At 46.9% G+C, this 27,992-nt stretch overlaps 1 protein-coding gene across 4 annotated transcripts in view; it reads right to left on the bottom strand.

Annotated features, from left to right (window-relative positions):
* The window catches only part of SLC14A2 (solute carrier family 14 member 2), a 422,069-nt gene that overhangs the window by 31,644 nt on the left and 362,433 nt on the right, over nucleotides 1–27,992 (bottom strand). For 2 of the 4 annotated variants that reach the window (XM_019739711.3, XM_019739713.3), the window contains exons 4-11: nucleotides 19,107–19,291; nucleotides 16,275–16,455; nucleotides 15,093–15,282; nucleotides 11,766–11,894; nucleotides 7,414–7,606; nucleotides 3,281–3,428; nucleotides 2,096–2,230; nucleotides 259–308 (exon numbers count right to left, since the gene is read on the bottom strand). In XM_019739711.3, coding sequence (XP_019595270.2) covers nucleotides 259–308; nucleotides 2,096–2,230; nucleotides 3,281–3,428; nucleotides 7,414–7,606; nucleotides 11,766–11,894; nucleotides 15,093–15,282; nucleotides 16,275–16,455; nucleotides 19,107–19,280 — 1,200 coding nt within the window. In that variant the 5' untranslated portion in view covers nucleotides 19,281–19,291. The remainder of the gene's footprint in view (nucleotides 1–258; nucleotides 309–2,095; nucleotides 2,231–3,280; nucleotides 3,429–7,413; nucleotides 7,607–11,765; nucleotides 11,895–15,092; nucleotides 15,283–16,274; nucleotides 16,456–19,106; nucleotides 19,292–27,992) is intronic. The other 2 variants (XM_019739714.3, XM_074340040.2) reach the window with 2 other exon arrangements.

Below are 27,992 nucleotides of genomic sequence, written 5' to 3'. Positions count from 1 at the left end.
CCAAGTTCTCCACTGCTGGTTGCATCACTCCCTCTTTCACACACACACACACACACACACACACACACACACACACACACACCACTCACACTTCAGAGGCACATGTATAATTGCCAGTCCTTTTCTGCACAAACCCTGTATAAACCCTGACAAAGGTATTGTGTCGAGCACCAGCTACCATAACCCTCTCAGGATTCTCCCACACGTGCTGAAGGCCTGGCTGGGAAAGGCGTGGTCTTCAGGAGAATCCAAACTTACCACCGCCATTATGTTGGAGAGGGCTGCTCCCATGTATGCACAGAACAGGGCTGTGGAGGAACAAGGACCATCGAGTCAGCTTCCCAGGGCCCGCCCCCACCCTTCCCCACCAACGGGGGTCCCACCCTGTCTCCATCAGCCTCAGTGTCTACACTGCATCCTGACATCAGGCCTGCATGCCTGACATTATCAGTTATCTTTGCAGGTAGGAGTGGCCCGTCTCCTGCCAGACTGTGCATTCTCTGAGGGCAGAGAGTAAAGCTTATATATCCTTTTTTCTCCTCCTACTTCCTTGGTGGCCTTACATAGAGTCAGGGGTCACAAAGCATATTTTGCTTGTCCACATTGACCTTGGGGATGCTCTAGAATAGGCTGAATGGCTGGATGATTACCTTTCTGGAGGGTGAGGAGTCAGACTAGATGGGCTCCAGATAAGGTCCCTCCTGTCCAAGATTCTGAGTGACTGTGATACTGTTGGACCCTCACCAAGTCCCATTAGAGCTGGACTTTATTGGGTCCCTGAGCTCATCCCTATGAGCCAGGTGTCTGGGTTCCAGCACAGGATGGAGGCCCTCAGGAAAGTTAGGGGAGCTCTGCCACACCCCTGGTGCCTCTGGATAAGCTCCTTCTGTCCCGGCTCATTCACGCTTTCTGCTTTTCTGTTCAGAACACCTTCTTTCTCTCTTTGCCTATCCAATCCCACCCTGAAAGTGTTGAGATGAACCCCAGCCTCCCTCTGAAGCCTTCTCAGATGGTTCTAGCCACAGGAATCTGGCGCTTCTTTGAAGGCTGAAAGCAGTTACAGTCTCAACTTCAAAATACCTGGCACTTTGAACTTAACAAATATTTATGGAGCGCACTGTCTCCCTGTTCACCCTTGTGCTGGCTGCTGAAGGGGATACAAGAGGCATGGAAGTTACTTTGAGTTTCGGCACTTAAATGGGGGAAAAAAAACCAAAAGAAAAGCTCTTCTGGATGCTATTCTGCCTTTTACTTGTCTCTAGTTTGCATATTAAGGTCTTGCTATTTCCAGAGAATGTGAGCAACTCTAAGACAGGAAGGCTGGTAGAAAGATGGGAGTGGGGTTTTGAATCTCGCTTCTGCCATTCATAGCTATGCTCTAGGGCAGTTTGGTTAACCCCTCTGGGTCTCATTTCCTCATCTCTAAAGTGGGGCTGACAATCTCTGCCTGGTAGTCATCTTGGGAGGATTGAGTGAGCTCGTATGTTTACAAGCACAGGATGTGGGGCTGGGTGCAGATACAATAAGGCCTGTGACCAATTTCTCTTTGGACACAGCATCCTCTATTGACTCTATGGAAATAGAGCTACGTTATAATTTTCTTAGATTTCAGTGCTCCCAGATACACCATCTCACTAGATCTTCCCAACGGTCTTTTTAGACATCACAACCTCAATAACTGTGCCATGGTTTCTCTTCCATTAGACCATGTCTTCATGAGGATGTGGTCACCACTGTATGGTTCATGCCTTGCCTAGGAAATGGCACTTAGTGGTGTCGTACAGATATTAACAGTTGTTGAATGAGGGGTTACTGAGAGCAGGAATGCTGCCACTAGCATACGAGGAAGTGCATGTGTGACCTCTGCGTAAATTTTCCAACACGGTGTGAATATAATAACCGTAATAGTGGCTATGACTCCATAAGACAGAGGAGGAAACTCAAGTCCCCCAGCTGTTAAAGACCCAGGCCGCCGGTCCTGTTATGACGGCTGCTCAGTTCTGATGAGTGGTCACCATGAGTTTCACGTCACCAAGGTTGGAGGGGAGGAAAGAATAGCAGAGTGACTTGGTTGTCAGCTTCCTCAAATACCCACCACAGATGAGGGCCAGCAGGTGGGTCTGCCAGGTGAGCGCGTAGAACATGCCCCCGATGGCGATGCAGGAGAGGACGCAGTTGTAGCTGCAGAGGCCCATGTAGATCGTCTCAAAGGGCGTGGCCACGGTCAGGGCTGTGGGACAAGGTGTGGTGTTTCTGGCTGGTTCTGAGCTACGGCCCAAAGGCCACCTCTTGGCTGGTGCCAGGACTCATGGTGGCCTCACTCCGGCCGTTCCCCTCACACCCACTACCCTACCCATCAAAGGAGCCTCTACCAATGGTGTCTGGTCTTAGGAAACCACCAGTGGGAAGACAGCGGTGGTTTCCAAACTGTTTTTCAAAGATTTTACAGAGCTATGAGTACTTCCCGGGTGATGGGAGGCCAGGCTGGGGGGACTCCAGCCCCTCCCAACTCCACAGGCCAGAGCAGCAGCATTTTTAGCAAGAAAGATGTCAATTGAAAACATTCTGCTTCAAATAGGTGGAGAAAAAGCATGTCTGTACACATGTAGGTATATGGAGATAGAGAAATGATCCAACAAATGGGGTAGGATGTGAACAATAGGTGAATCTGGGTAAAGAATTTATGGGGGCCTCTTGTGCTACCTTCATTTTTGTAATTTTTTTTGATGTTTGAAATTATTTCCAAATAATTTTTTTTTAAAGTTCTGATTCCAAGACATTTTTTGAAAAATACTGAAATAAGTCAACAGGCTCCTGTTCCCAATTCCCCCAACTCTAATTTCTTACTCTGTATTCTCATATGCCTATATAAATGTGTGTACATACATCTACATATACGCAGAAATATTAAATCACATTTGTCAAATGGCAATCCAATTTTTGCAGAAATATTTTTCTTCTAGCTTACTCTAAATTTCAAAGTGTCGGGTCACTTATGCCCCAGCCTGGTCTGCTACTGTCTCTCACCCCCTTCTCCCACCCCCCTCAGTTCCTAGGGGCTCAGTTTGCAGGCCAACCTGTCTTCATCTCCCTTGCATCTCTCCACACGTCCTGCTACTAAAATCTGCTGCCTTTGGAGAGTCAAGAAAGGGAAAAGTAAGTCCCTAACCCTGATAGTGCTTAAAAATTCCAGTGAAGACAGTAAGTCTGGAATATTTGCTGTGTGCGGGGGAGACTGACCTCAGGAAAATTGTCCTCGCTGAGAGGGGCCCTGTCCTACCTGCCAGCATCCCCACGATGGAGCCAATGGCTGCATGCAAGCAGATGAGTGGTGAGCAGATGAACAGAGCCACCAGGAACACACCGCCCGTCCAGGGATTGTCACAGCCGTACACCTGGCCGACCCCGACAGGGATGGCTTGTAGCAGCTGCAAAATCAACAAAATCCAGGTTACTGGGGTGTGGGCTGATCATGCAGAGACCAGGCCTCAGGGCCAGCACTGAGCCATTCCTGGGGTGGTGGGGCAGGTAATGGAGTGGAACGGGGGGGTTGGCTGTGCCCTCCAGCGTGTGCAAGAAGACGGGAGGGCATGAGCTGGAACAAATAGCTCCTCACTTCACCACCTGGCAGGCATCTGGGCATCCCTCATGCAAAGCCAAGCAGGGCCGCCCAACACAGAGGCCCGGCAGGGAGCTTATGAGTGACATGTGGCTTCTGCTTTGAGGGGACACCTCCTGTCTAGACTGCCATTGGGGGGTTTCAAGGCACTAGGGGACTCCTCTAGACCTTCTGAAATCCTAGAAATATTCCAGGAATATTGGAAATATTCTAGGCCATTCTTATGGATGATTGACCGAAGGTCACCCATCTTGTTGGTGGCTAAGCTCAGGCTACGGCCTCTGAGCTTGAACCCCTGGTCTGTTGGTGGCTGCTGCACATGCAGTGCTGTCCTGGGGGTTACGGGACTCCAGGAAGGAGAGGAGGCACTTGCTCGGCTTCAAGGAGTGCTTAGCATTGAAGAAAGGTAATGTGAAGAACGGCTGGAGAAAAGCATGGAGCCCAACCGTGCCTGAGCCTGAACAGTATTTGGTCATGTTGGAATTGGAGATGATTAATTGGCAGTGATGTCAGATGGCCTTTTTCTGCTCAAGCTGAATTATCCACATTTTGGCTGTCCTTGGGGGCAAAAAGTGAAGGAGGAAGATTGGCAGGGTAGGGACAGCCCTGGCCTGAGGGCCAAGGGTTCCAGCTTTCAGGGGGGCTCTGCACAAGGTCCTTGTGTGTCCATAGGCGTGTCACCTCCTCATGCTGGACTCTGATGCTCTCCTCTGTAACATGAGGAGGCTGATGCTCTAGCAGCGTTAAAACTCTGCAAACTCTTTTTTCTATTACCAGGTCATACGACCTTTTTGAGGACATGGCTTCTTTATGACGGGGCACATAATAGGTGCTTCATAACTAGGTATTGATTAGCTCGGTGGTTTCCAAACTTTGTATACACTGGAATCATCTGAAGAGCTATAAAAAAAAAAATGTTGATGCCCAGACACTCTGATTTAACTGGTAGGGATCATGACTGATGCCCCAGGGGATTCTAATGCGCAACAGAGTTTGGGGACTGATAGATTAGTTAGAAATAATCTAGATATTGGGAGTTAACTGCCCTTCTCTTTGATGAACTTTTGTACTTTCTACCTTGATTGGACTCTGAAATTAATATGCTTTCTTTGTCTGAGGCGTGCCAGAGAGATTTTAAGCTTTGTCCACTCTTGTCTCCGAATGGGAGGCCTGTTACTAACCAAGCACTATTGGGGCCAGAGCCAATAAATTAATACAAGGAATGGCAGGGTGGGGGCTCTGTCTTATTTAAAGGAACCCAGAAAATACTTTGCACCAATCTAGGGAACTCAGGTTAAGTGTGGGGAACAGGCTGGAAATCTACTCAATAAATATTCCACAACTTCCCAAAGTCTGAGGAATGCAGGCCGCTGAGGGGAATCCAGCTCCCACCTTCCCATCTGGGAACACAGGGTTTTAAGCCCAAGCAGTCAAGAATGAGAGGAATGAGGGAACAAGCTGCCTTGGAATGGAGCCTGGGTTTAGAATGAAGCTTCCTCCACAGGGATCCATATTTTAGCCTGATGAAGTGTGGCTCTGGGGCGGCTTGCCCTCCCCCTCCACACTGCTCTCTGGGCCACGGCCGACACCCCAGAGTGAAGGCAGCCAGGTGTGCAGTGGAAATTTACTGAGTACCAGCCTCCTCACACTCTGGATAATCCTCAAGGAACAATAGGAGGGTTCAACAAAAAGGACGTCACTCCCCTCATGGTGTTAAAGAGAAAGAGGGAAATGGCCTTGATTCTTCAACACTCAGATCTGGATATTGTGGAAGAGAAGGAGCCTGTTGTCAGAGTGGTGGTGGGGTGGGGGGTCCAGAGGGGGAGCTTGGGCCTCAGGGGGTGCGGATTTGGGTCCTACCACTTACTACTTGTTGATTTTGAAAATGAGCAAGAGATACCTCTTCTCTGTGGCCCTCTCCACTCTGGTCCCCTCAGGGCTGGACTGGACAGCCCCACAGAGCAGGATGGCTGGGGTGCCTGTCTCTCTGGCAATGCCATCTGTCACTGCCGCTGTCATTCAGACCATGTCTCACGGGTAGGGATCAGCGACAAAGGGTCTGTGCCCCAAAGGCAGTGTGTGCTTAATTTCCAGATGGCTGATCACGGATTATTGTATCAAAGTCAGGGTTTTGTCCTTGCTCCTACCCAGCCATCTTCCAGCGGAGAGGGTGGGCTTTCCCTTCAATGCGGGGCTCTGTCTTCTCTATTTTCTTAGATTTAGACCCTCGCCCTGTCTCCAATCCCACTGCAGCATCAGCCCCAGACAAAACTTTAAAAAGACAAAAAACGTAAAAAGTGTTTGTGCTATTGGCAATAGCATTTGCCGTTAGGAGCAGGGGAGACTTTCCTTTTCTGATAGGTTTAGGTTTACAGTGTGCCTCTCCCTGGAGGACATGCGCTGTCCACCCCACTCCAGAGCAGTGGCCCTGGGACTGAGCACCCAGCAGCAGGGCCACACTGAGGTGTAAGCACATCTAGACAACGGGCACGGCTGAGAGGTGAGGGCTCGGAAATCAGATTGCATGAACGATATTTGAGGACTTGGGTTAGGTTGTCAAATATTCAAAAGGAGATCATGGAAATAGTATTCTGAATCATGCTAAAAAGGACAGCTAGAACCAATGGGTGAAAAATAAAGGGCTCATTCTGAGGAATGTAAAGAACATTCCAACATGTAAAGGTACCTAATAATGGGGTGCAGGTCCTGCCATGGACTAAGGGGGTGGTGGTTCAAAGCTTGGGTGTTGCGTCAGGCTGCCTGGGTTTTAAGCTCAGGCACAAGCTGCAGTTTGACCTTGGGCAAGTACCCTTCTCTGTGCCTTGGTTTTCTCATCTCTAAAATGGGGATAATGATAGTACTTACAATATGGAGCTATTATGAGCGTTAAATGAGCTAATAAGTTAAGGTCTTGGAACAGCATCTGATACGTATTAAACTTGCTTTAGTGTTAGCTGTTAGCTATCTCTAGGTTCGTTAACATGACCAAAGTTTTACAGGTCTATATATTGAATCTTACATTCAATTTGTATGATATCCCTTTATCTCTGATGTCTAGAGATCAGTAGAATAAATGAATAAATACATTTGTAATAGTAGGATATAAAGCAGGGTTTCTCAAGTTTGGTGTTCCTGACATTTTAGAGTGGACAGTTCTTTGTTATGGGGAGGGGCCTGCCCTGTACATTGTAGAATCTTTAGCAGCACCCCTGGCATCTACTCAATAGATGCCAGTGGCACTCCCACACTCCAGTCATGACAACTGAAATATATCTGCAGATATTATCCCCGGGAGGGCAGAAGCACCCCCGCTTGAGAACCATTGACATGGAAAGCACATGAAAATTCACCCAATCTTCTATTGATAAAATTTTTAAAACCCTAATTTAAAATTTTTATTTTAGTGTCTTGCCCCTTCATTCAACTATCCATTTTATGCAATATTTTCCTCTCAATCCCACCATTCTGTATTGTCAACTTAACACTTACCTCTACTCTTATTTATTATATATTTTTCTGTGTAGAGGGTAAGCCTCATGAAAGCAGGGGAGTGGTTGTCCCCATATATTCCCAGTGTCTGATACAATGCTTGGCACATAGTAGGTCTTCACTAAAGGTTTGTTGAAAGAACACATGGCGGTGGCAGCCACCCTTTCCTGTCCTCTTCTCCACTAAGACCCATCATCTGATGGAGATGCATCTAGAGAACCTGAGAACCTGGGTAATGCACCTGTTAGCGAGATGCCCACGGTAGGATCAGGGGGTCCCAACTCATCTGCCATTGGGTAACTTACCAAGGGCACTTCAATCTCTGTCCAGGTGATGTTGGGCACTGAAGACACGGGCTCCACCAGTGTCGTGGGGAAGAAGAGGTTGTAGTGGCCCGTGGCTGCCAGGTACAGGGTCACCGCGATGTTGAAGGGCAGCGTGAAGACTGGGAGGTCCCACTTGCTGAAGATGGAATTCAAGGCACTAGAGAGAACTGGGCTGAAGATGGAAGAGACAAAGGGTTTATTACTGTGATCATTCTTAGGTCTACACAGTCTCACCAGCTTTGTGCCATCCAACATCCCCTCTCCTTGGCTCTGCTGAACTCTGTGATCCATTGATCTGGGATTGGGAATAAGGTGTTTAAGTCTGTACCTTCGAGAAACACATTTTCAAATCATTATAACTGGTTTTGAATAGCAACTTTATAAAATAATTGAAATATTTCCTTGTTTCTTAAACCAAGAAAACGAAACAAAATGTAATTCTTACAAAATGTCACATATCAATATCAGATTTTAGAAATCTGACCTTTTAGGAGGCGGCAGCTGGTAATACGGAAGCTTGGATTCAGCCAAAGTACTTTGAGCTACTCGGAGAAGCACCGTGTGAAAATGAAACCTTGAGTTGTGTGTGTTCTCTTTCTCCTGGACCTTTTCTTTGGGAAGAGCACAAATTCTGGAGACAGATGGAGCTGGGTGCAAATCCTAACGCTTACGCTTACAGGCTGAGTGAGCAATAGTAGGTAATTCATCTTTCTTAGCTGGTTTTCTTCTGAAGGGATCAAACACCCTAGACACCTAATACCCTACTTCTTCCATACTCAGTGAGCTGAAGGACAAAACATGAAATCACATGATCTGGTTGATTGGTCTACTTTTATTAATGACCACGAATTTCAACTGGGCATTTAAGACTGCCTGAAAACCCTACTACACATCCCTAGCAAGTTAACTCTAACTTGTTGAGACAACTATTTCACCTTTTCTCCTTTCTCCTTAAATCTTCACGTCGGTGTCCCTTTTAGTGTCAGCTAACCTCTTTGCTTTACTTCAAGAAAATAGAAATGACAAGATGAAAACTACTTCATTTTTCCAACTGTCAGATCCGTACTCTGACTACCTTGTTCCCACGTACTCTGTCTGTCTGCCTTTTTCATATAATGGAAGTATCCCTGTTCCTTTATCAGGTCAGTTATTTTCCCTGTGCTTTGGGACTCAATCTGTCTTAAGGATGTCACTCCTGCAATTCTCTTCCCTCTCTCCTGCAGCTTCAATCTCTCCTTTTTCTCTGGGCCATTCTCATAAGTATACAAACATATTCTAGGATCTTCTACCTTTAAAAATGCTCCTCCTTTAATCCGATGTCTGCTCCTGCTGTTGCCCCATTTCTCTGCTTCCCTTCACAGCAATGCTCCTCAAAGGTACTGTCTAACTTTGCTAGTGCCCAGCATTCTACTCTTATTCTTTCCTAAACCCACTCTAATCAGGTATGTGTTCGCCCCATGCCATGGGAGATGGCTCTTGTCCAGTTCATCAATGACATCTATTTTGCCAAAGCCATGGTCACTCCCTGCCTCCTTCATTTGACATTGGAGCCTTCTGTCTGGGCTGCCACACCACTGCACATTCTTAGTTTCCTTTCTGCTTCTCCAGCTGCTACTTCTCAACTCTCGTTCAGTGGTTCTTCCCCTCTTCTGCCAGACATCTAAATATTAGAAGATCCTATGGCTCTCTCTTGGGTTCTTGCTCTCTCTCTCTCTCTTTTTAATCTTCTCTTTCTGGGTAGTATCTTTAGTCTCATGGACAAAAAATATCTTCTATATGCTTCTGCCTTCAAATCTTGATGCTATCACTAAATTCCAGATTTGCACATACAGTAACCTACTCAACATCTCTGCTTGGAATTCTGAAGTGTAATATGTCCAAACAGAACCCTCAATTTGCATCCTGTCTCCTGCCACCAACCTGTTCTTTGTTTTAAATTTTTTCTTTTTTTTTTGGTCTTCTCTATCAATCCAGGAGCTCAGGCAAATTATAGGAGTATCTGTGTCTTCTTTCCTCACCCCTATCCCATTTCACAGCCTCTCAGGAAGTCCTGTTGCCTCTACCTTCCTTACAATATACGCAAGCCCAACCCTTTCTCACCACCTTCCTGGATAGCACCCTAGTCCAAACCACTCGCATCCCTCGTGGGTTATTGCAGCACCCTCCTTACTATGTCGCAGCTTCCACTCTTGCTCCAGTTAAAATCCACTCTCTACACTGCAAGCGGAGTGCTTTATTTAAATTTAAACCATATCTTATCACTCCTCTGCTTAAAACCCTTTCACTGCTTCTCATTAGAGTTGTAATCAAAATCAAGAGGCTTATTGGATCTACAAGGTGTACAGGGTCTGGCCCTTGTCCACTTCTGCCCTCACTTCCTGCCACTCCTCCTCCGTTCAGGGCTTGTGCCCCACTGGTCTTATTTCCTGAACACATCACACTTCTCCAGGTGGGGTCTTTTTCCTTCACCCAGATCTTCAGATGGCAGATGCCTTCTTATATATAACCTAGGTCAAATATCCCCTCTGCAAAGTGACCTTCCTGACCACCCATGTCTGGAATCACTCCCTGTCCCATTTGCCCCATTTTTCTTTCCTCAAAGTACTTATCACATCGTGAAATGATCTATCTTTGCCAAGAAGAATGTAAGCTCTAAGGGGATAGAGACCTTCGCTTGTTCACAATGACCCCCCAGCATTATGAATAGTCCCTGCACATAGCAGGCACTCAGCAAATATTTGTTTGTTGGATAAACCTGGAAAAAACCACTATCAATACTTACCCTGTGGGTTGGATTTCAAGGACTACATGAGATTCATGAACAATTAACGTTGTAGGACACAGCTCAGCCCAGAATAGGGTGCTCCGTGGTGTTTAGTCTTTAAAATTGGGAAGTGGGTGGGGGTGGGAGTGCTGGAGACAAACCATCACCCAGTGCATTGTGGCTGAGGAGCTGTGCCTCGGGCTTCATCTATGTAGTTATAAACCAAATGTATGCAAATGAAGACACGTTCTCCTGCATGGGGGGTGGGTGGTGGGTGTGGGGGACATTAAGGAAATCCCCACAGAAATGACTGTTTTAGCTGTTTGTCCTGACAGATAAAGAAAGAAAGAAAGCCTAAGAAGAAACATAAATTGCCCAGAATGCTTAATGTAGTAATTTATTTGCAGGCACTAGTAAAAAGTAATGGAATAATACTTAAACTAAATTAAACTAACTGCTTTTAATAACTCCAGACTTCGAAACCAAAGAAAGACATTTACTTCTTAGAGATGTTAAAAACCACTCAGCATGTCTGAGGGGAGGTGAGCACAGGGGATGGGGGCCACGGCTTCCTGTCACTGTGTGACATGGCCATGCCACAGGTACCCCTCAGACACGACAGACCTGCTACAAATTCAAGTGAGCTAAGGCTCATATGAGTAAAAGGCATGGCACACCCTTCACTCAGTGAACATTTGTTCTTACGATCCTTCCATCTTGCTTTTTTATTCCTTCTGCAAAATGAGGTGATTGCACAACAACATCTCAACTGATGCTTCTCAAAGACTCTCTGCTTTAGATATAGATGTTCTGTTCCAAGAAAGCTCTCTGCCTCTCTCACAAGCCAGGTTTCAGCTTTTGGATCTTGGTTGGGCCACAGGATCGATGGTTCCCATATAGCCTGGAGTTTAATAGTGCAGGTTCTGAGTCCAGAATGGCAGCATCAAGGACTTTTACAGAGTATGACCAGGGGACAAGTTATTAACCTCTGCATGCCTCAGTCTTCCCTTCTATAAATTGGCGCCAATAATATCGTGTTTCCCTAAAAAGAAATCCTAGCCGTGCCATCAGCTCTAAAGCGTCTTTTGGAGCAAAAATTAATGTAAGACCCGGTCTTATTTTACTATAATATAATAACGGGTCTTATATTATAGCAAAATAAGACCGGGTCTTACATTAGTTTTTGCTCCAAAAGACGCAGTAGAGCTGATGGTCCTGCTAGGTCTTATTTTCGGGGAAACACGGTAGCCCTAGCTTACTTAGCACTGTGCATGTAGGAAATATTCCATAAATGTTAGTCTTTCTTACGAAGCCTATCCTTCAAGGAAGAATATCAGCACAATAAAAAACATGTGGTGCTTTGCTGCTTTAAAGGGTCCCTGCCATTCTGAATTCAAAAGCAATCCCCTTGGGTTGCAGCTGATCTCATGGACTTCCACCGTGTCTTTTGAGACAAACTAGTCTGCCTATGAAGACACTGGGCCCCAGGACAGGGCATGTCCCCACCCGGTGTAAGCCATCATCATGTTGGAACCCTGTGGGTCTGTGAGCAGAAAGGAGGTCTCACCAGGCCATGGCTGTGAAGGTCACAGGAAACAGAAGCCACCAGTAGTAGTCTAACTTCTCGGAGAACACGGCCATCAGCAATCCCACCAGCATCCCGTTGTAGCCATGGAGGCCTGAGGCAATGGCCGACCTGGGGGTAGACAGAGTTACTCTGGATCTGAATTTCGTGGTCCCTCCCTCCTGCTACTCACAAGAACAAGTCAGTTTATTCGGTGAATGTTGGGCAATCACATAGCTTCCAACACCTTCCTAGATCACACACACACACACACACACACACACACACACACACACACCTTAATTACCTGTGTTCATCCAGAATTAAATTATGCACTTTTGTCTTCTCTGTGTCTAAGCTCCGCTTTGCTTCTTACAGGAGTTTCAGATTGCTACGTCTAGAGGGAAATCTAACGGAAACCTGAGGTATGACACCGGGAAGTTGTGTGTGCACACGAGTATGCACGTCTGTGTATGTGTGTGTGTGTGTGTGTGTGTGTGTGTGTCAGAGATGGGGCTGGGTGGGGATGGAGGCCAGGAAGATATTGGGCAGCTGCAGACAGGCAGGGGCCTGGGAAGGAATCCCCTTGGGACCAGAGTAACTACCCGAGGAGCAGACACCCGGGTTTTGAGAAAATCATTTTTTTTTTTAAAAGTGTGTTTGCTTTTTCTCTGTATTTTCCCATTTGTGTCCCTGCTCTGACCATCAAAAATATAAAATTAGGCTCAAACCCTATGTGAAAAAGATCTTCATTAGGATCACATTCCATCAGGACACTGCCACATCAGTGTCACTGACCTTGAGCTACTATCTGGCAAGTACAGTCTCCAGACTAGTGGGGGGGGGTAGTGGGCTTGGAGTGCTGGAGGAGGGGGTGGCGGTGCGGTGGGGGAGTTTTGACTAGGATATGCAGCTGTGTCAGTGGTTCATGGCGGAGAGTGAAGTCATGGCTCTTTGGAAGGCTGTGTGTGTATGGATGTAGAGCAGGGTGCCTACAGCTTTGAGCCAGTGGTATAGAACATGGTACTGACCTACCAGCAATGAAGCTCAAATCTTTTGTAGGCACTAGAGTGGAATATGGAACATTTGCACTGGACTTCTCGTCCTGAACATGTGTAAAACAGCCAGGGAGAGAAGACTCAGAAAGTGATTAGAACACAGTTCAGTCTAGTAATGGAGCATGTTCTGTGGTTGTTTAGAGAGAAAGGAAGGATCCGAGTACACTGGGGCCATTGGGGTTGGCGCTCTAGAGGAGGAGGGATTTGAAGGAATGATAGGATTAGATGGGCAGAAGCACAAGTGCTCAACGGGGAACGAGTGGGATGTTGAGTGGTAGGTAGGGGGGATCCATCAGAGAAGGCTGTGGAAACCAAGTTGAGGGGTTGGGTCTTTATCTGATGCGAATTTGTCTTAAGTTGTTAATCAATATCTTTCTAAGGATTAGGCAGGGTTGGCACTTGTCTCCCCTGATAATACTGTAGTCTGTGAAGTGACTGTTTGAATGGCTTAGTGCGTTTATCAGTAGCTTATGGTCAGGAGGAAAATCAGAGAATCAGATTGTCAGAGCAGGAAGTGACGTGGGCTCTTAAAAGGTGAACCATGGATGGATCTTATAGATGAGGACAATAGGGTAGAGAGGGGAAGTGCCTGCTCGAGGTCAGAAAGATAAGGAGGCATGGGCTGGACAGAGTTTACGCCCGGTAAGTTTTAGCAAATGTTTATGAGGCAGTAAGACAAGAGTTGATCCTGTCAGGGGGCCAATTCTATGCCAGCTGCCCAGACAATTATAAGCAAGTGGGAGCAAGGAACTGGGAACCCACTGAAGGAAACAGCGATACAAAATCTCATCCCACCAGACCTGCACCCAGAACAATTCAGCTTCTCATTTTTCCGACCACTGATGGCCGCCCAGCTAGCTAGAATCAGAGTGGTCACCCAAGGCCACCTTAGAGATACATGAGCAGCTTTCCATGGAGACAAGCTGACCCATGCATTCGCCTCGGTGGAATCCAGAATGTCAGATGGACCTGGAGGAGTGCGATGTTGTTTGCAACACAACTAACTTTGATAACTCTCGTTACTCTCGGTTTACCATGGGACAACTGGCTATGTTGCCTATCTTTCCACTTGACAGAGCACTGACTGCCAGCCTAGAATATGCAGGCCACACGTCTAAGCTCAAGCCCTGCCACCCACTGGCTGTGGCACCTTAGGTGACCAACTTACCCTCCCAGTCTCCTTTTTCTCACATGCAAAATGTGCACCCTCTTACCGTCTTACCTTCACTGTCTGCCTTGTGAGGTGGTGGTAAGAATCACACATACACACGCACCAACACAAATGAAACAGAAATTTCACAACATAATATTTATGTGTACTCCATATGGATTACTTTAATGTTTCTATTCTATTATGTTAATTTTTTTAAATGATGTTGACAATTAGTTTATGATCCACAGTTGGGTTGGTGACTCCCAAATGGAAAACAAAACAACAAAACAAAACACTAAGAATATGGGCATTCCCAAACTTCTCTGACCTTTAGAGGCGCCCAGAAGGATCTTATTTAAAACATGCCCTTCTACATCCACTGCATCACAATATCTCTGTGGGGAGGGGCAGTGGGTGGGACTGAGAAGTTACTTTCCTTGACAATTACCCCAGTGATTGATTCTGGCTGTCAAGAAAGTTTGGGAATTACTGGAATAACATATGGTAAAGTCAGAGGAAATAGTCCAGTTCTATAAAATGTTAGTTATTGTTACTGGACTTTGTAGCCAGCCACCAATGCAGGGCTGGCCCTCCCCCAAGCCTGCCTCCATGCCTCCCAGAGTTCCTGCTTGTTCCCCTTCCTCTGTGCCACCTCAGCACTGCTCCCCACCCCTCCTCTGGCCTCCTTCTTCTCTCCCATATCCACTGTTTCTAGTTCAAAGACAGCCCTCTGTAATCTTCCCAACACTTAGTGATGTCTGCCGTCTCCGAACTCTCCATTACGTACTGTCTTGAATTATTCAGAGACATTTCTTGCCTGTTAGTCTTATCCCTCTCAGCGATATTGTAAGCTCCATGAGGGAAGAATTGCTTAAGTGTTCCTCTGCACCTGCCTTTGAGGGAGTGTTTCTAGAAGGCTCCATAGTCAAATGGAGCCTGGTACTTTCATTTGCTGTGAGCATAGTAGTTTAATTCTGTAAGGACCTCCATGGACCTGTCCAAAGTTGATACTCAGGAGACCTTGGGCTGGCTGATAGGAGAAGGTTGGCTGACCACTTGAGTAAACACCTCTAAACTGGTCTGCCCCAAGACACAAGACCAACATAGAGAGGGACCCACCTGTCCTGGCTCAAGGCGAGGGCAGTTAAGGTCGAGACAACTGTCCCCAGGCCCCCAGCAATTGTCCACCAGGGATTCTGGATCAGAAGTCCTATGAAGATGATGAATCCGCTGAGAGGGTTGTTGACAAACATTACCTGAGCAGTCCCCCTCAGGACCCAGTCTGTGAACTGGAGGGCCAGCGGCTTATCTGAAAAGACAGGCAGAGCCATCAGCAGGGTCCATCCGGTGCTTCCCTGCGGGACCCCTGCTTGGCGTGGCAACAAAGACAGGGATGCATGAGCCAGGATATTTTCCCTCATTTGGCCTGGCACCCAGCCCGTCTCTGAGTGGCCCAGCCATCAGTCTGCAGTAGGTGTTAGTTTTGCCTTACAGACTGAGGCACTGTGCTGAGACCAACTTAATGCCATCCCAACCATTAGCTTGGCTGGCAAGGAAGCCCCAGGACCATTCCAAGGGAAACTTTATTGGTCCAAGGGAAAGGGTGGAGCGGGAAGGAAACTCTTTTTGTGTAGTGCTGTATTACCCAGTTGAGGGCTGGTATCTGAGCAGCAAAGACAGTAGTCTGGAGAAATGAAGCTGGGACAGAAATCATTTTAGCCCAGCTGTGAACAACAGTATTGAGTCAGGACTCAGGGGTTAGCAAGATGTAGAAGAGGGGACATAGCATTCTGTGTCATTCTCTGCTTCGGTTTCCAGGACAGCCTGCACAGGTAGGGGCAAGTGGGGACAGGGAGGTGAGGGGCGTTTGTTGGAGCCTTTAGTTTAGGGAAATGAGGAGAAGGAAGACTAAGGAAAGAACCCTGGAACATTGGGGAGGGCGATGCCAATGTTTTCTTGGCACATAATAAATGGTTATGGAAAAGTGAAGGAATGACCATTCAACTTGTTTGGAAAATGGTTTATATTTTGCTAAATGGTTGTCCTATATCTATTCCACATAGAAATGAAGAATCTGCAAAGAACTAAACTTAGAGAGATGCATCTGATTCTGAAACTATGGGAATTCCAGGTTAGTAGGGTATATCATGCCCACCCAAAGTCAACTCAGGGCTGGAGCACCCCAACTGTGGGAACCCTCACCATGGGTGAGTGAACGGGTAGCTTTCTCAGTCCATGGCCGAAGGCGGGCTATCTCCCTGGCCTGGCCTGGCTGCTTCTTCCCCGAGGGCCTTTGCCTACCTTTCAGCCAGCTCCTGCACTCCTTCATCTCGCCCGTGAGGTAGCCCACGGCTTGGAAGAGACTGATGCCGCCCTGGCCTGCAGAGCCCCGGTGGGCTGCTCCGCTTTCTCTTCTTTTACTCTTTTCATTGGGTTTTTCAATTTTCACAATGTGGCTCTCTTCATTGGATGACCGGAGATCCTTTCAGGAGAAGCCATGACAAAATATCAAATAATATAGATTTTTGAGAGCAGGGACATTTGGGGATAAAGAAGGTTGTCAGTTTTTTTTGATATAAACCATCCTAAGACACATATCCATTGTCTAATGCTACCTAGAGTGCCTGCTCTTCCCAGGATTACTATACATCCTTCACAGCAGGGCTTCTTAACCCTTTGTGCCATGGATCCCTTTTTGGCAGTTTGGAAAGCCTATGGACTTCTTTCCAGAATACTGTTTGTAAGTGAATAAAATAAATAGGATTACAAAGAAAACCCATTATATTGAAATGCAATGATCACAGTATCTAAAAAGATGGCAATGCACGTATAGGTGCGACAGATCCAACACTTACTACAATTTCAAAGTAGTGATGAGTGAATATATGGAGCCTCTTCACTCCAACTCAGGACGGTTCTGTGCAGCCATCCCACCTCCATGGCTCACCATAGGATCAGCTGAGGTCTTTATTGCGATTGTATCACCGCTCAACTTTCTCTGCCTAATCCTGTTGCCTTACTTCTCTACAACTATTGGTCTCAATGGCGTTCCCCAGTAAACTTCTTACATGCAAATTTCCATCTCCAAGTCAGCTTCCTAGGGGGACCCAACCTGTGACAATGACAAAAATCCAGGTACTACTAATATAACTGCTTTTCATTGACTATATTTATAACTGAAGTGAAAGCTAAAGTTCACTGGAGGTTAGTGAAAATAAAGATAAATTATCCTACTCATCTAAGGCCACACTGACCTCAATTCTATCTGTGGACTGCTTAGTCAGGACTCCTTGCTCTAAAGTTCTGCCGTCCAGCATGGAAGCCAATGGGACGTGTAGCTATTGAGCACTTGAAATGGGGCTAGTCTGACTTGAGATGTGCTCTAAGTGAATTTTAAAGACATGGTATAAAAAAAGAATGTGTAAACTATCTCAATGATACTTTATATTGATTATATATTGAAATAATAATGTATATTGATATAAATTAGGCTAAATAAAATATATTGTTAAAATTAGTTTCACTTACTTCTTTTTACTTTTTAAAACTGTGGTTCATACACATTGAAACGTACATATGTGGCTCCCATTATATTTTTATTGTACATCGATGGTATACAGATTTCTCCAACCTCCTTCCTGTGTCAAATCTTAAATGTCTTGAGGATATCAGTGAAAACGGTGGAGTAAAGACCTCCACAAATTCTCTCCTCCATAAAAGCAGTGAGAACACTGGAAAAAAATTGTGCCTAAGGTGGTTGGAGAAGCAATAGGCTAATCAAAAAGCGTAAAAGGGAAAACTGGGGAATGAGATGGTCAAAAGGGGTTTTACAAAGCTTGGACAGATTCCTGGGACTGTAGGAGGCCTCATGCATTTGTAAGGCAGGCACATGCCCAGGCCAGTGTGCATGCTCCAGAGAGAACTGACAAGATCTTAACCTCTCACCTGGCTGAGTTTGAGTCTCTATGCAAGCAGGAAGTGAAGGCTAGGGTGGAGTTGAATACTGTCTGGGCCATTGTTGAAGATATACCCTAACATGCATACAGATCCCTTCAATAAAGAATGGGAGGCTTATTGACTCCAGGCATCTAAGAAAATCTGTGTCTAATCATTAGCGGACCGTGAGGCTAACCAAGCAGAGACATTTGTGGCTACAAATGACAAAGAATACAGACTTTCCGGAATTAGTTCAGAAAAGCCATCAGACAAAAAACAAGCCAGCAATTGACTTGTAGTTACACTTTCTGATTCTTTCTTCTGACTGCTCCAATCTGCTGTTGAGCTCCTCTAAAAATTTTTTTTTTCATTTCTATTATTATACTTTTTAACTTCAGAATTTCCACTTGTTTCTTTTTTATAATGTCCTCCTTATCGATATTCTCCATTTGGTGAGAAATTGCCCTCATCCTTCTCATACTTTGCTTTAGTTCTGTAGACATGTTTCGCTGCTGTTGTTCCTTGATCATATTTAAGGTGTAAATAAGTCTTCTTCTAGTAAGTCCAATGTCTGGGCTTCCTCAGGGACAGTTTATATTGACTGCTTTATTTCCCTCATTCCATGCTTTCTTATTTCTTAACATGTGCCATAATTGTTTGTTGAAAACTGGATGTTTTAAATAATATACTGTGACAATTCTGGAAATCAGATTCTCCCCTGTCCGCAGGGTTTGTTGTTGTTAGCTTGTATCCCTCTCACTGTATCAGTAGCTATAGCCAGGTTTCCTCTGGGCCACTGTGTTCAGGGCGTGCTAAAGATCGACATTTGATTGAAGGGCTTCTTTTTGGAGACAACAGGTAATTCAAGGAGGCAAGTCTAAGGGGAAAGATTCTGGAGACTGATTGGAAGACTGGTGTATGATGAGAATGTACATTCACTATTTGTCCTTAAAATCATGTTGCACACTCAGCCATATTTTCTTTCTTAGGCCAAGGAGGACCGATCAGGGGTGTCACCATGTATTGACGAGGGGCAGAATCTTCTTGGGCAGTGGCCCTTCCAGGCATTATATAAGACATCCTCTGCATAGTTGAGAAAGCTGCATCTTTCACCCCCTCGCCTTCCCCCTCCCCCACCAACACACACACACACACACACACCTAGGAAACATCCTGGGATGGATGGACATTCCTCACCTTTTCTTCAGGCATTTCCAGGAGGGGCAGGGCCGGGTGTGTATCCTGGGGGCTGGAGGGCCAGCTAGGGCTGGTAAACTCTGACTCGTAGAGTTTGTATCTGCTGGAAAGAGGCTCTGGCAGGAGAGGGCTGCTGTGAGTATCAGACATCTCCTTCAGGGGGTGGCTGCTCATTGCTCATGCAACTGGTGAAAGGAAAGGGAAAGAACAGCTGAGTCAGGATCGGACCCAGAGGGACTTGACTGAGGTGGGATAGAGGCCTCAGGAGGCACAAGGTCTGTCCTGACACACCTGGGACTTACTGTCCCAGTAGCTTGTGCTGCCAGAAAGGCCTGGGGCCACTCTTCCACCCATGTGACCTTTATTTTTCAAAATCCCCCCATTCTTCCAAGTACAGAAGACAGTCCATTTCCACTGTGAAGATTTTCCTGACCATCCAGTTAGAATAGATGTCGCTCTTTTCTTTCTGATCACTGAAATAATCTTTCTACCTTTCATATTGTTCCTTTTCCTATCTTATTGTGGTAGTTAGCTGTACATATATTTTCCCCTTGGTATGTACACATAGATCTGGGTTTTCCAACTGAGTGGAGATCTATGAGAAACTTGTTTTCTTAACTGCTATGGAGCCTATATTTCTTACAGTTGACCTCTAGTCTCCCTTCTCTATCTTCTGCCCTTAGGGCTCTTTCCAGCTCCTTCTCTTTTTTCTTTCCCCAGGAATAGTAAGAAGCTCTAGTATAATCTATTGGAATCCACGTGTGCACAAGTCTGGCATCCTTCCTGCTCTGTGTGGGACTCATTTTCCCTCAAGCCAGGTTTTATGCCATGGTTTGTTTTTGGAGCAGCTTCTGCCCAAGTCCTCAGTTTCCTGGTTTATTCTGGCTGCCCCATGGTAGTGCTATACTGTTCTCCTTCCCATTCAGTCATCTATCTCAGCCATTCTTCTTTAGCCTCCTCCGGATCAGTTATGTCTTCATTTACTTTATTGTTTTGTGGAGAGGTGGCTTTGGACCTGTACACAACCTCCTCTCAATAGGATCTAGAGGATTCCCCATCGCTCCATGCTGCCTCCCCAAGTTGCAGGACAGTACATCTTAGGACAGTGATTGCAGAGCCCTAGCATGGGTGCTAGCACTACTTATACTCACAATTGCAGACATTGCTAAAGGATTGCAGAGTTCTTGTCCAGAGGGGATGATGTCCCTCTTTCTATACCTGCATCAGTACCATTTCCCTGGGCTATTTCCTCTTCTGCTCCCAATGAGAGGAATTCTTGTTCCTTGCTGTTGCTTCCGGACCACCATGTACCTTGCCTGTGTAGAAACCCCTCTTCTTTGAGGTGTATACCACCTTTCTAACTGCTTGCTACTGTGCTGCTGACTTCTGGCCACTCTCCCATTCAGTGAGATTTTAGGGGCTCCTAATAGTTATCTTCACCTCCACTCTAATAATTTTCAGCAACTTCCACGTCCCGGCGTTGACGACCTCATTGACGTTAACTCATTACTCTTCTCTGACTTGGCAGATCCTTGTTTGCCTCATCGCCAGTGACTCAACCTACCTCTTCTTTTTAGCCACACATTTCTATAATCACCACATGGACTTGCTATCATACAAACTGTGAAGTCTCAAAAGTCTGATTCTCTCCTCTGGTCACCACCTCCTGTACTTCCGGCTCACCTGCTCAAGATGTGCTTTGACACAGCCCTGTCATCTGGACTCTTCCAACCTCTTAGCTTCACCAGTTCCCTGTCTCTCCTTCCCTCCTTAACCAACTTCCATTTCATGTCATTTTCCTTCTTTCAACTCGCTCACTCCTCACTCTCTCCCTCATTATTGTGTATTGAAATCCCAGCCAGGTTAACTCAACTCTCCATCTTTCCCATGCTTTCATCAAGCAACTGAACATTGCTAGAGAAATAGTGCATAACTGGGTAGGCTACTTTCACTTTAAACGTATGCTTGCCATCCTCAAATTAACGCTTGGCATTTTTCTGGTTCCCACCACTACTGCCCTTCTTGTAAGACCTCCATGTTGGTGAATCCGAACATGCTTCAGTCCCCACATCACTAGACTGCTCGTTGGAGTTTCTTGGAGTGAGCAACCCGCTAGACACACTGTCCTCCCTTCAGCTTTTGTACTCAAGCCTCTCTCTGGCTGCTCCTTCACACTCCCCTTGTCTGGCTCCTCCTGTAATATGCGCTTTCTGCAGAGCTTTGTTCTGGGCCATTTTCTTTTTGTTGATGCTCCTACCCAGGGGAACTCAGCTCTTGCCATGATTTGTGCTTCCATCTGTATGCCTGTGACACCAAAATCTAATATTTCCATCCCAGTTTTGAGCACTGGACTCTGACTTAACTCTCTGCTTTACCCTTGCAAGTGGATGTTCCAGGAGTAGCTGAAAATGAATAGACTGAAGCAACTCGTAACTCCCTTCCCAGGTCCCGTCTTCTTCCCTCCAAGGGGCACATCCCAGGACGAGTCCTCGCCACTTTCCAAGCTGCTCCTTCAGAAATCTCAGGAGTCAAACTTAGTATTCCCTTCTCCTCCATTCTCCAAATCCAGTAATTCTATCTCGAAAATACACCTCTACGTCCAATGTTACCATTTAACTGCCCTCACCTCTTACCATTTCTCTGGTAACTCCCCATTAGACACCTCATTTCTTCTCAGATTTCTTCTCTAAGCCATGCTTACAGGGAGACCAGAGTTGTCATATTAACACTCAAATCCACTTATGTCAGTTCCTTGCTTAAATCTCTTCAGTGGCCACAGATGGAAAAATATGCCTCTAACATGGTGTGCTAGGGTCTGCATCAGCGAGCTCCTGTTACGCTTTAGTCCATCCTCTGCCTCTCTTGGCTCTCGTCTCTGGGTTTCACACTGGCCTCTTTTTAGTGCCTAGAAGGTGTTGAGTACTTTTGCATCTCAGGGCCTCCGCAAAAGCTGGTTCATCTGCCTGGAAGGCCTCTCCCTCGCTCTTTACCTGGGTAACTCCTACTCTTCCTTCAGGCTTTGTCTCAGAGAAACCTTCCCAGACCCCCCCTCCAGCCCCCACCGTGTTCTCTTGTCACATGCTCTCAGGGGACCCAGTATTTTTCCTTATAGCATTTTTTTTTTTTGCACTATGCAATGATTTATTTATCTGTATATTTATTTGAATAGTATCTACCCTCCACCCCTCACCCCGGAACTTAAGATGCATGAGGACAGTGACTTTCTATGCTCTGTTTACTGCTGAATTCTCAGCTCTTCGCACATCGTAGGTGTTCGCTAAATAAAGAGTTAAATGAGGGAAGGAAGGAGGGAAGAAAGGAACAAAAGAGGGAAGGTAGATGGAAGGAATGGCAGAAAGCTACAGGTAACTGCTAGAGTGGGAACACTTCACTGGAGAGCTTTACGAATCACGGGGGTCTCATGAGTCTTGAGTGGTTTAAGAACAGTGTGGGGCTGCCCACAAGCCCTGCATTTTGGAGGCAGAACTCTACCACGTCTAGCACCTCTCCTGATTCCCAGAAGGAGCTCATTTAAACCACAGCTGATTTTTAGCGTGGGTCTGCAAACATCATAATGAGGCTGCCATTGTTCTGGAAGGGGCCTTTTCCTCTATTCTGACCCTGCAGGTGGAGTTCCAGTGAGTTTCAGACTGCTCTAGAGGGGGCATGCAGGAAAGGTTTGAGAGAGCAAAAGCCGAGGAGCCTGAAAACCTGTCCCTCTCCATGCGCTCTCTCCCTCTGGTGGCCAAGAGGTGAAACAGCATGCTGGATCTTTGTAGAAGATTCCCTTCCAAGACACTGAGATGAAAAGCGAGGAGCAATGAGATACCTAGACACATGATCTGCGTGACACCATCCGTCTGGATGAACTAAAGTGTTCTGGAAATACCTTGTGTTAAATTCAGTGGCTGAGAAATTCATTAAAAGTCCAGTTGAAAAATGATAACGTTTTACCAAATGTATTTCACTGAATCTAAGATGTTATCAACTGTAAGATGTATCATTATTTTGTGTATCACCAAGAAAGAAGAAAATGCTGCCAATCAAAATTGTAGGATGCATCCTGATTTCAGAAATGTGAAAATATAAAAACAACGTATATTATCAAATCAAGGAAAAATGGTGGGTTTTTTTTTGTTTGTTTTTTGTTTTATTTATTTATTTATTTATTTATTTATTTATTTATTTATTTAGTGATAGGTGGCAGTTGAGGATGGGTATCTATAGGAATTATTTTCTAACCATGAAATTTCAAACATTTTTAGATTTCTCTTGATGAAACGTGTAAACGTTATGAGCCCTTTAAGAACAGGGCCTATTACCTTGTTGATTTCTGTATTTGCACAGCCCAGCAGAAAGACTGACTTATAACAAGCCTTTAATATATGTTTAACTTATTACAGAAAGGATGAATCATTACACAAAGAACGTACCCTCCAAAGTCCCTTCCAAAAAGGTATTTCCTTTTCCACCTTTGATTCCCTCCTGTATGCAGACAATATTCCCAACTACAGATGGAGAAATCAAGGTGCAAGAAAGCAAAACAAGCATTGTTTCTCACACTTTCCACACGTTCTGAAGCAAGCTCTCCACCTTGTGATGGACAAGGAAGCAGAGACCCAGAAAAATTGGTGGCTTGCTGCAGAGTCGAGATTAAACCCACTTCCCTCCCTGCTCTCCTTCTGTTACTCCAGCTGCCTTGTGGGGTACAGCTGGGGGGAGCAGGGGAGGGATGTCTGCCTTGAGCTGGGTCCAGGCCCTCAGCCCAGTGTTCTGTTTCATAAGCCTGCGCAGCCTCGGCACGAACAACGTGATTGCATCTCCTCTGGGGAACACAGCGTTCCTTTGCCATGGGAATGTTTATCCTGTTCAAACGGGGGAATTTTGGCTTTGGGGGGAGGGCTAAGACGTGCGGCGAAAATGGCCTTGTAAAGAGAAGGTCGCTGTGTCTGGAAAGAGCACAGGCTGTGGAAGCTCAGATGCCCAGCCTCACCCTTTTCTCTGCCAGTAGGGACTGCATGGGCTTCCGTTCCCCCCCTTTTATAGGGCAATGTAGGATTCTTGGGACGGTGAAATTGCTGACTTGGTTCTTGGCACATAGTTGGAGCTCAGTGATTTTTAGCTTCCCCTCTTCTTGTGCTCCCAAATTGAAAGGAAAGATGGCTAGAGCAACCAGATGAAGTACAAGCTGGCTGGTCCCAAACAGAACGCTTTTCCAAAGTTTCCATAAGGCGTCAGCCACTTGTTAGAACTGGACGGTGAAATCCCTGCCCGAGCCACGTCCCGTCTGAAGGCAGCAGGCCTCAGAGTCCCTTCCCAGCTCAGCTCTGAGCCAGTCCATTAAACCCCCTTCCAAGAACACATAATTATCTGCTTGGCGTGCTCATGCTCTCCTTGGCTGCCCACACCTCCTCGTCTCTCTCAGAAATGTGGACAGAAAGGGCTGTTTGGATCAGCCCCACATCTCTCCAAAAGGCCAGGCTTTAGAAGTTCCTGCAAGGGGACTCCCAAAACAACTGGCTCCTCCAGCCTTCTTGTAAGAATACTGTGTTGAGTACCTACTGTGTGCCCTTGGTCTACCCCAAAAGGAGCAGAACTGAGAGGCCCAGGCCCTGCCCGCAGAGAGTGGCAGGGAGGGAGGTGTGAACAGACATTCAGAGCAGAGGGGAAATGCAATGGCCAAGGGGAAGCAAGGGGCAGCTACAGCAGCACAGAGCAGCCTAACCTCCCAGGTTGGAGAGACAGGACCCCGGCTTTCATGTCAGGAAGAGGGTGGGGTTGGGGGGAGAGCACACTCCAGGCCAAGGAAATGCCTGAGAAAATACACGGTTTGTGCCAGGAAATCCCAGTTGTGGACCCTGCTGGAGTGTGGAGAGGGGTGTCAGCAGGCAATAAAAAACAAAGCTAGGGCATCTGAAGCCAGACAGCGAAGAGTTCTCAGTTCCTGTAGTTGGACCCCAACTCTTCTTCCAATGTTTAGAAAACATGGCTCTGACGCTATTGCAGTAATTTTTAAACGCTTCTTCTGGCTCTTTTTCTCTAAAAGACTATCTGTTCCTGAAACAATGTGCCCATGCCAACGTGGGGAGACTGCCCTGGGTGGCACGTTCCTGCTGTCATGGGTGGAAAGGCGCTGTGATTAGAGGGGTTTCTGGAGTTGTTGCTGTGAATTAGTGCAGAGTCAAAGCTCTGTCCCTCCCGATAGCTTATTGGGTTGAAGTATACCAGCAAACTTGTCATCTGGAGGGGAATCTAAAAGGGTCTAACTGATGTCATCTTCCAATCAGCTGAGTTATTGAGGCCACAGCAGCTTGGTGGAAGGAAAAGTGACCAGCAGGTTCTCCAAAATATTTGTTGAATTGATTAATTTTACCCAGGACTTTGCAACTGATGCAATGATAGAAAAGGAGAGTTTCCAAAAATTTCTGCAACCTAAGGACCAACAGGGACGTTCTTTGTCCTCTTTCAAACAAGGACGGAATCCGTCTTTCATGCTTCTGACTGTTGACTGGAGTCCCATGACCCAATGGGGCAGGCTGTTCTCATTGTGAACAGCTCTGATAACAAGAAAGCCTTGGATCTGTGGAGCTCACATCGAGTCCCTGGGACTTGTACCCGTGGCTGTTTCCAGTTCTGCCCATATCAGCACAGGACCTACGGACGCCCTTCTCCACCTGAGAGCAGTTCAGAGATTGATCTTCACTAAGCCTTCCTTTCTCTTGGGCAGACTTCGCGATTTCCCTTCACTTTGACTCACCAGACAAAGCCCCCAGACTGTCTGCCATCCTGCTACTGGATCATGGTGACAGCAGGATCAAAGGCAGAGATGTCACTCCACAGAACCTTGCTGATTAGGCCGCGTCCTGGGCCAGGGGCTCTGCTGGTCCCTGAGCCGGATGGACAGCTGCTGAAAGGGAGAGATCCGCGGTGCAGGGCTGAGTGCTGGAATGGGGACAGAGTATGCTCATGGGCTGGTGGATCACACCCCAGGGAGGCCAGGGAGGGGCTGAAGCCAGGAGAGGCCTGGTCACTAGACAGATAGGGCAAGGGCACAGAGGAAGGGGGCCTGGCTGGCAGCTAGGCTAAGGTGAGAGGTGCCCTCTCAGGGCTGGGTTGTGTAAGAGGTTGGCTGAGTGCTGTCTCTTGTGAGTGGTGGCTAAGAGCTTTTCTTGGCAACTCCAGACAATGAGTCTGATGTGGCCTGAGAGGAGCCTGATTCACTGGGGTCAGAGGGTCAGGCTGGGTGTGACGGGAGTCAGGAGGAAGCACAACCTCCCCTGGGCCATCTGCAGGCTGTCGGGTTCGAGATGGCTGGTGGCCAGCACGCCCGGGACTGTATGTTTCTGGGTTCTCCTCAGGGCCAGATGGAAACCTAACCAGGCCTGGCAGGGGAGCTCTGTCCCTCAGCTTGGGAGCCTAGTGGGGTGGGGATAGAGGCCAGACCTCCTGTGATCTCCTCCTTAGCTATTAGCTTGTGTTTGGAGGGACATTTGGAGGGGGCGACACACCCTTCTCTGCTGACACTTTTAAATTGGGATGAGCCTTTGAGGTGCCATATAGTGAGCCCCTGCCTCACCACCTCCCAACAACAGCACTTACTAACCCATTAGATCTGCCTTCAGGACCTCTCTCAGGATCCATCTATTTTCTCCCTCTGGGTCAGGCCCTCCCCTGTCCAGGCCAGCTCCCAGCTGGTCTCCCCAACTTCAGGCTCCCCAGTTCCTCTCTACCTCACCACTGGTGATGGACAAATTATCTTAAATCACTACTTGGTCATGCCACGGCTCAGAAAGCTTCTGAAGTGTCCATGTCTGAGTGGCTTGGGCTGGAACTGGGCATGCTACCCCTGAAGGTGGCCCAGGCCCAGAGCGTGGTGACACCCAGCATTCTGGAATGCTAATTGCACCTGATAGGGAGAAAATATAGAATACTAGTTGTATATTGAAGTAAACAGGGCTTATAAAAGAGTAGAATGCAAACCTTTTTCTTTTAAAACCAACATTTCTGGGAAGACATTTTGAGTCTGTAGGCAGCTGCTTCAGGTGTGTCCCCATGCCACCTGGGGACAATGTGTCCAGTCTCCCCATAAACGGGGGCTGCTTGGGCAGGAAAGTTAAACAGCACTGGAGGTAGCCACTGTTCTTGCTCTCCCATGGTTCTGCCCCTGGGGTTGGGGGACTCCACCTGTGCCTAAACTGATTTCTAGGTTCTCTGGCGCATGTGAGCTTATTCTGGGCAGGCAGCCTCCACCGGCCCCACAGCTACCTCAGGCTCGGTTTGGCTTCCATGTATGTTGTTCTCTATTATCTACGTTAATGCTGCCCTCATGCCCAGCCCTGTCATCACGGCGCCTGCCTGACCACCCAGGGCACTCTTACCTGGCCTTTGGCCTGTGTGGTGGTTAGGATCTATCTCACAGTACAGTAGTCACACACACACACGTGCATGCACACGCCATCATCCACACTCTCACACATATGCACTCATGCACACGTTCATACATGCACACACACTCACACTCATGCACACACACTCACAGACACATGCATTCTCACGCACAGACACACACACTGTGAACTCTGCAAATTGTGCACTACATCCTTCATGTACCTAATGTTTCATACTTTACAAAGCACTTTCCTTTCTATAATTGCATTTGTTTCCTCGAACAATCGCATGATGGGGAGGGAGATCGGGGGATGCTATTCTTCTTGTATCATAGGCCTAGGCAAGTGAGGGTACCTGCGTGAAATCACCCAGGGAGTTGACACAGCAGCTGGTACTAACTCAACCTCCTAATACTCAGACTTGGGCTCTTTCCCCAACAGCTATGGGTCCTGGATTCTTCCCTAAGGCTGTCCTTCCTCTCATGCAGAGCCCAGGGGC

Source organism: Rhinolophus sinicus, chromosome 4 (genome assembly GCF_057876585.1).
Source record: "Rhinolophus sinicus isolate RSI-liver-muscle chromosome 4, RSI-T2T, whole genome shotgun sequence".
NCBI classification, from domain to species: Eukaryota; Metazoa; Chordata; class Mammalia; order Chiroptera; family Rhinolophidae; genus Rhinolophus; species Rhinolophus sinicus.
Note: the sequence above shows the minus strand (reverse complement) of the source record. Positions and strands in the feature narration are given on the sequence as shown.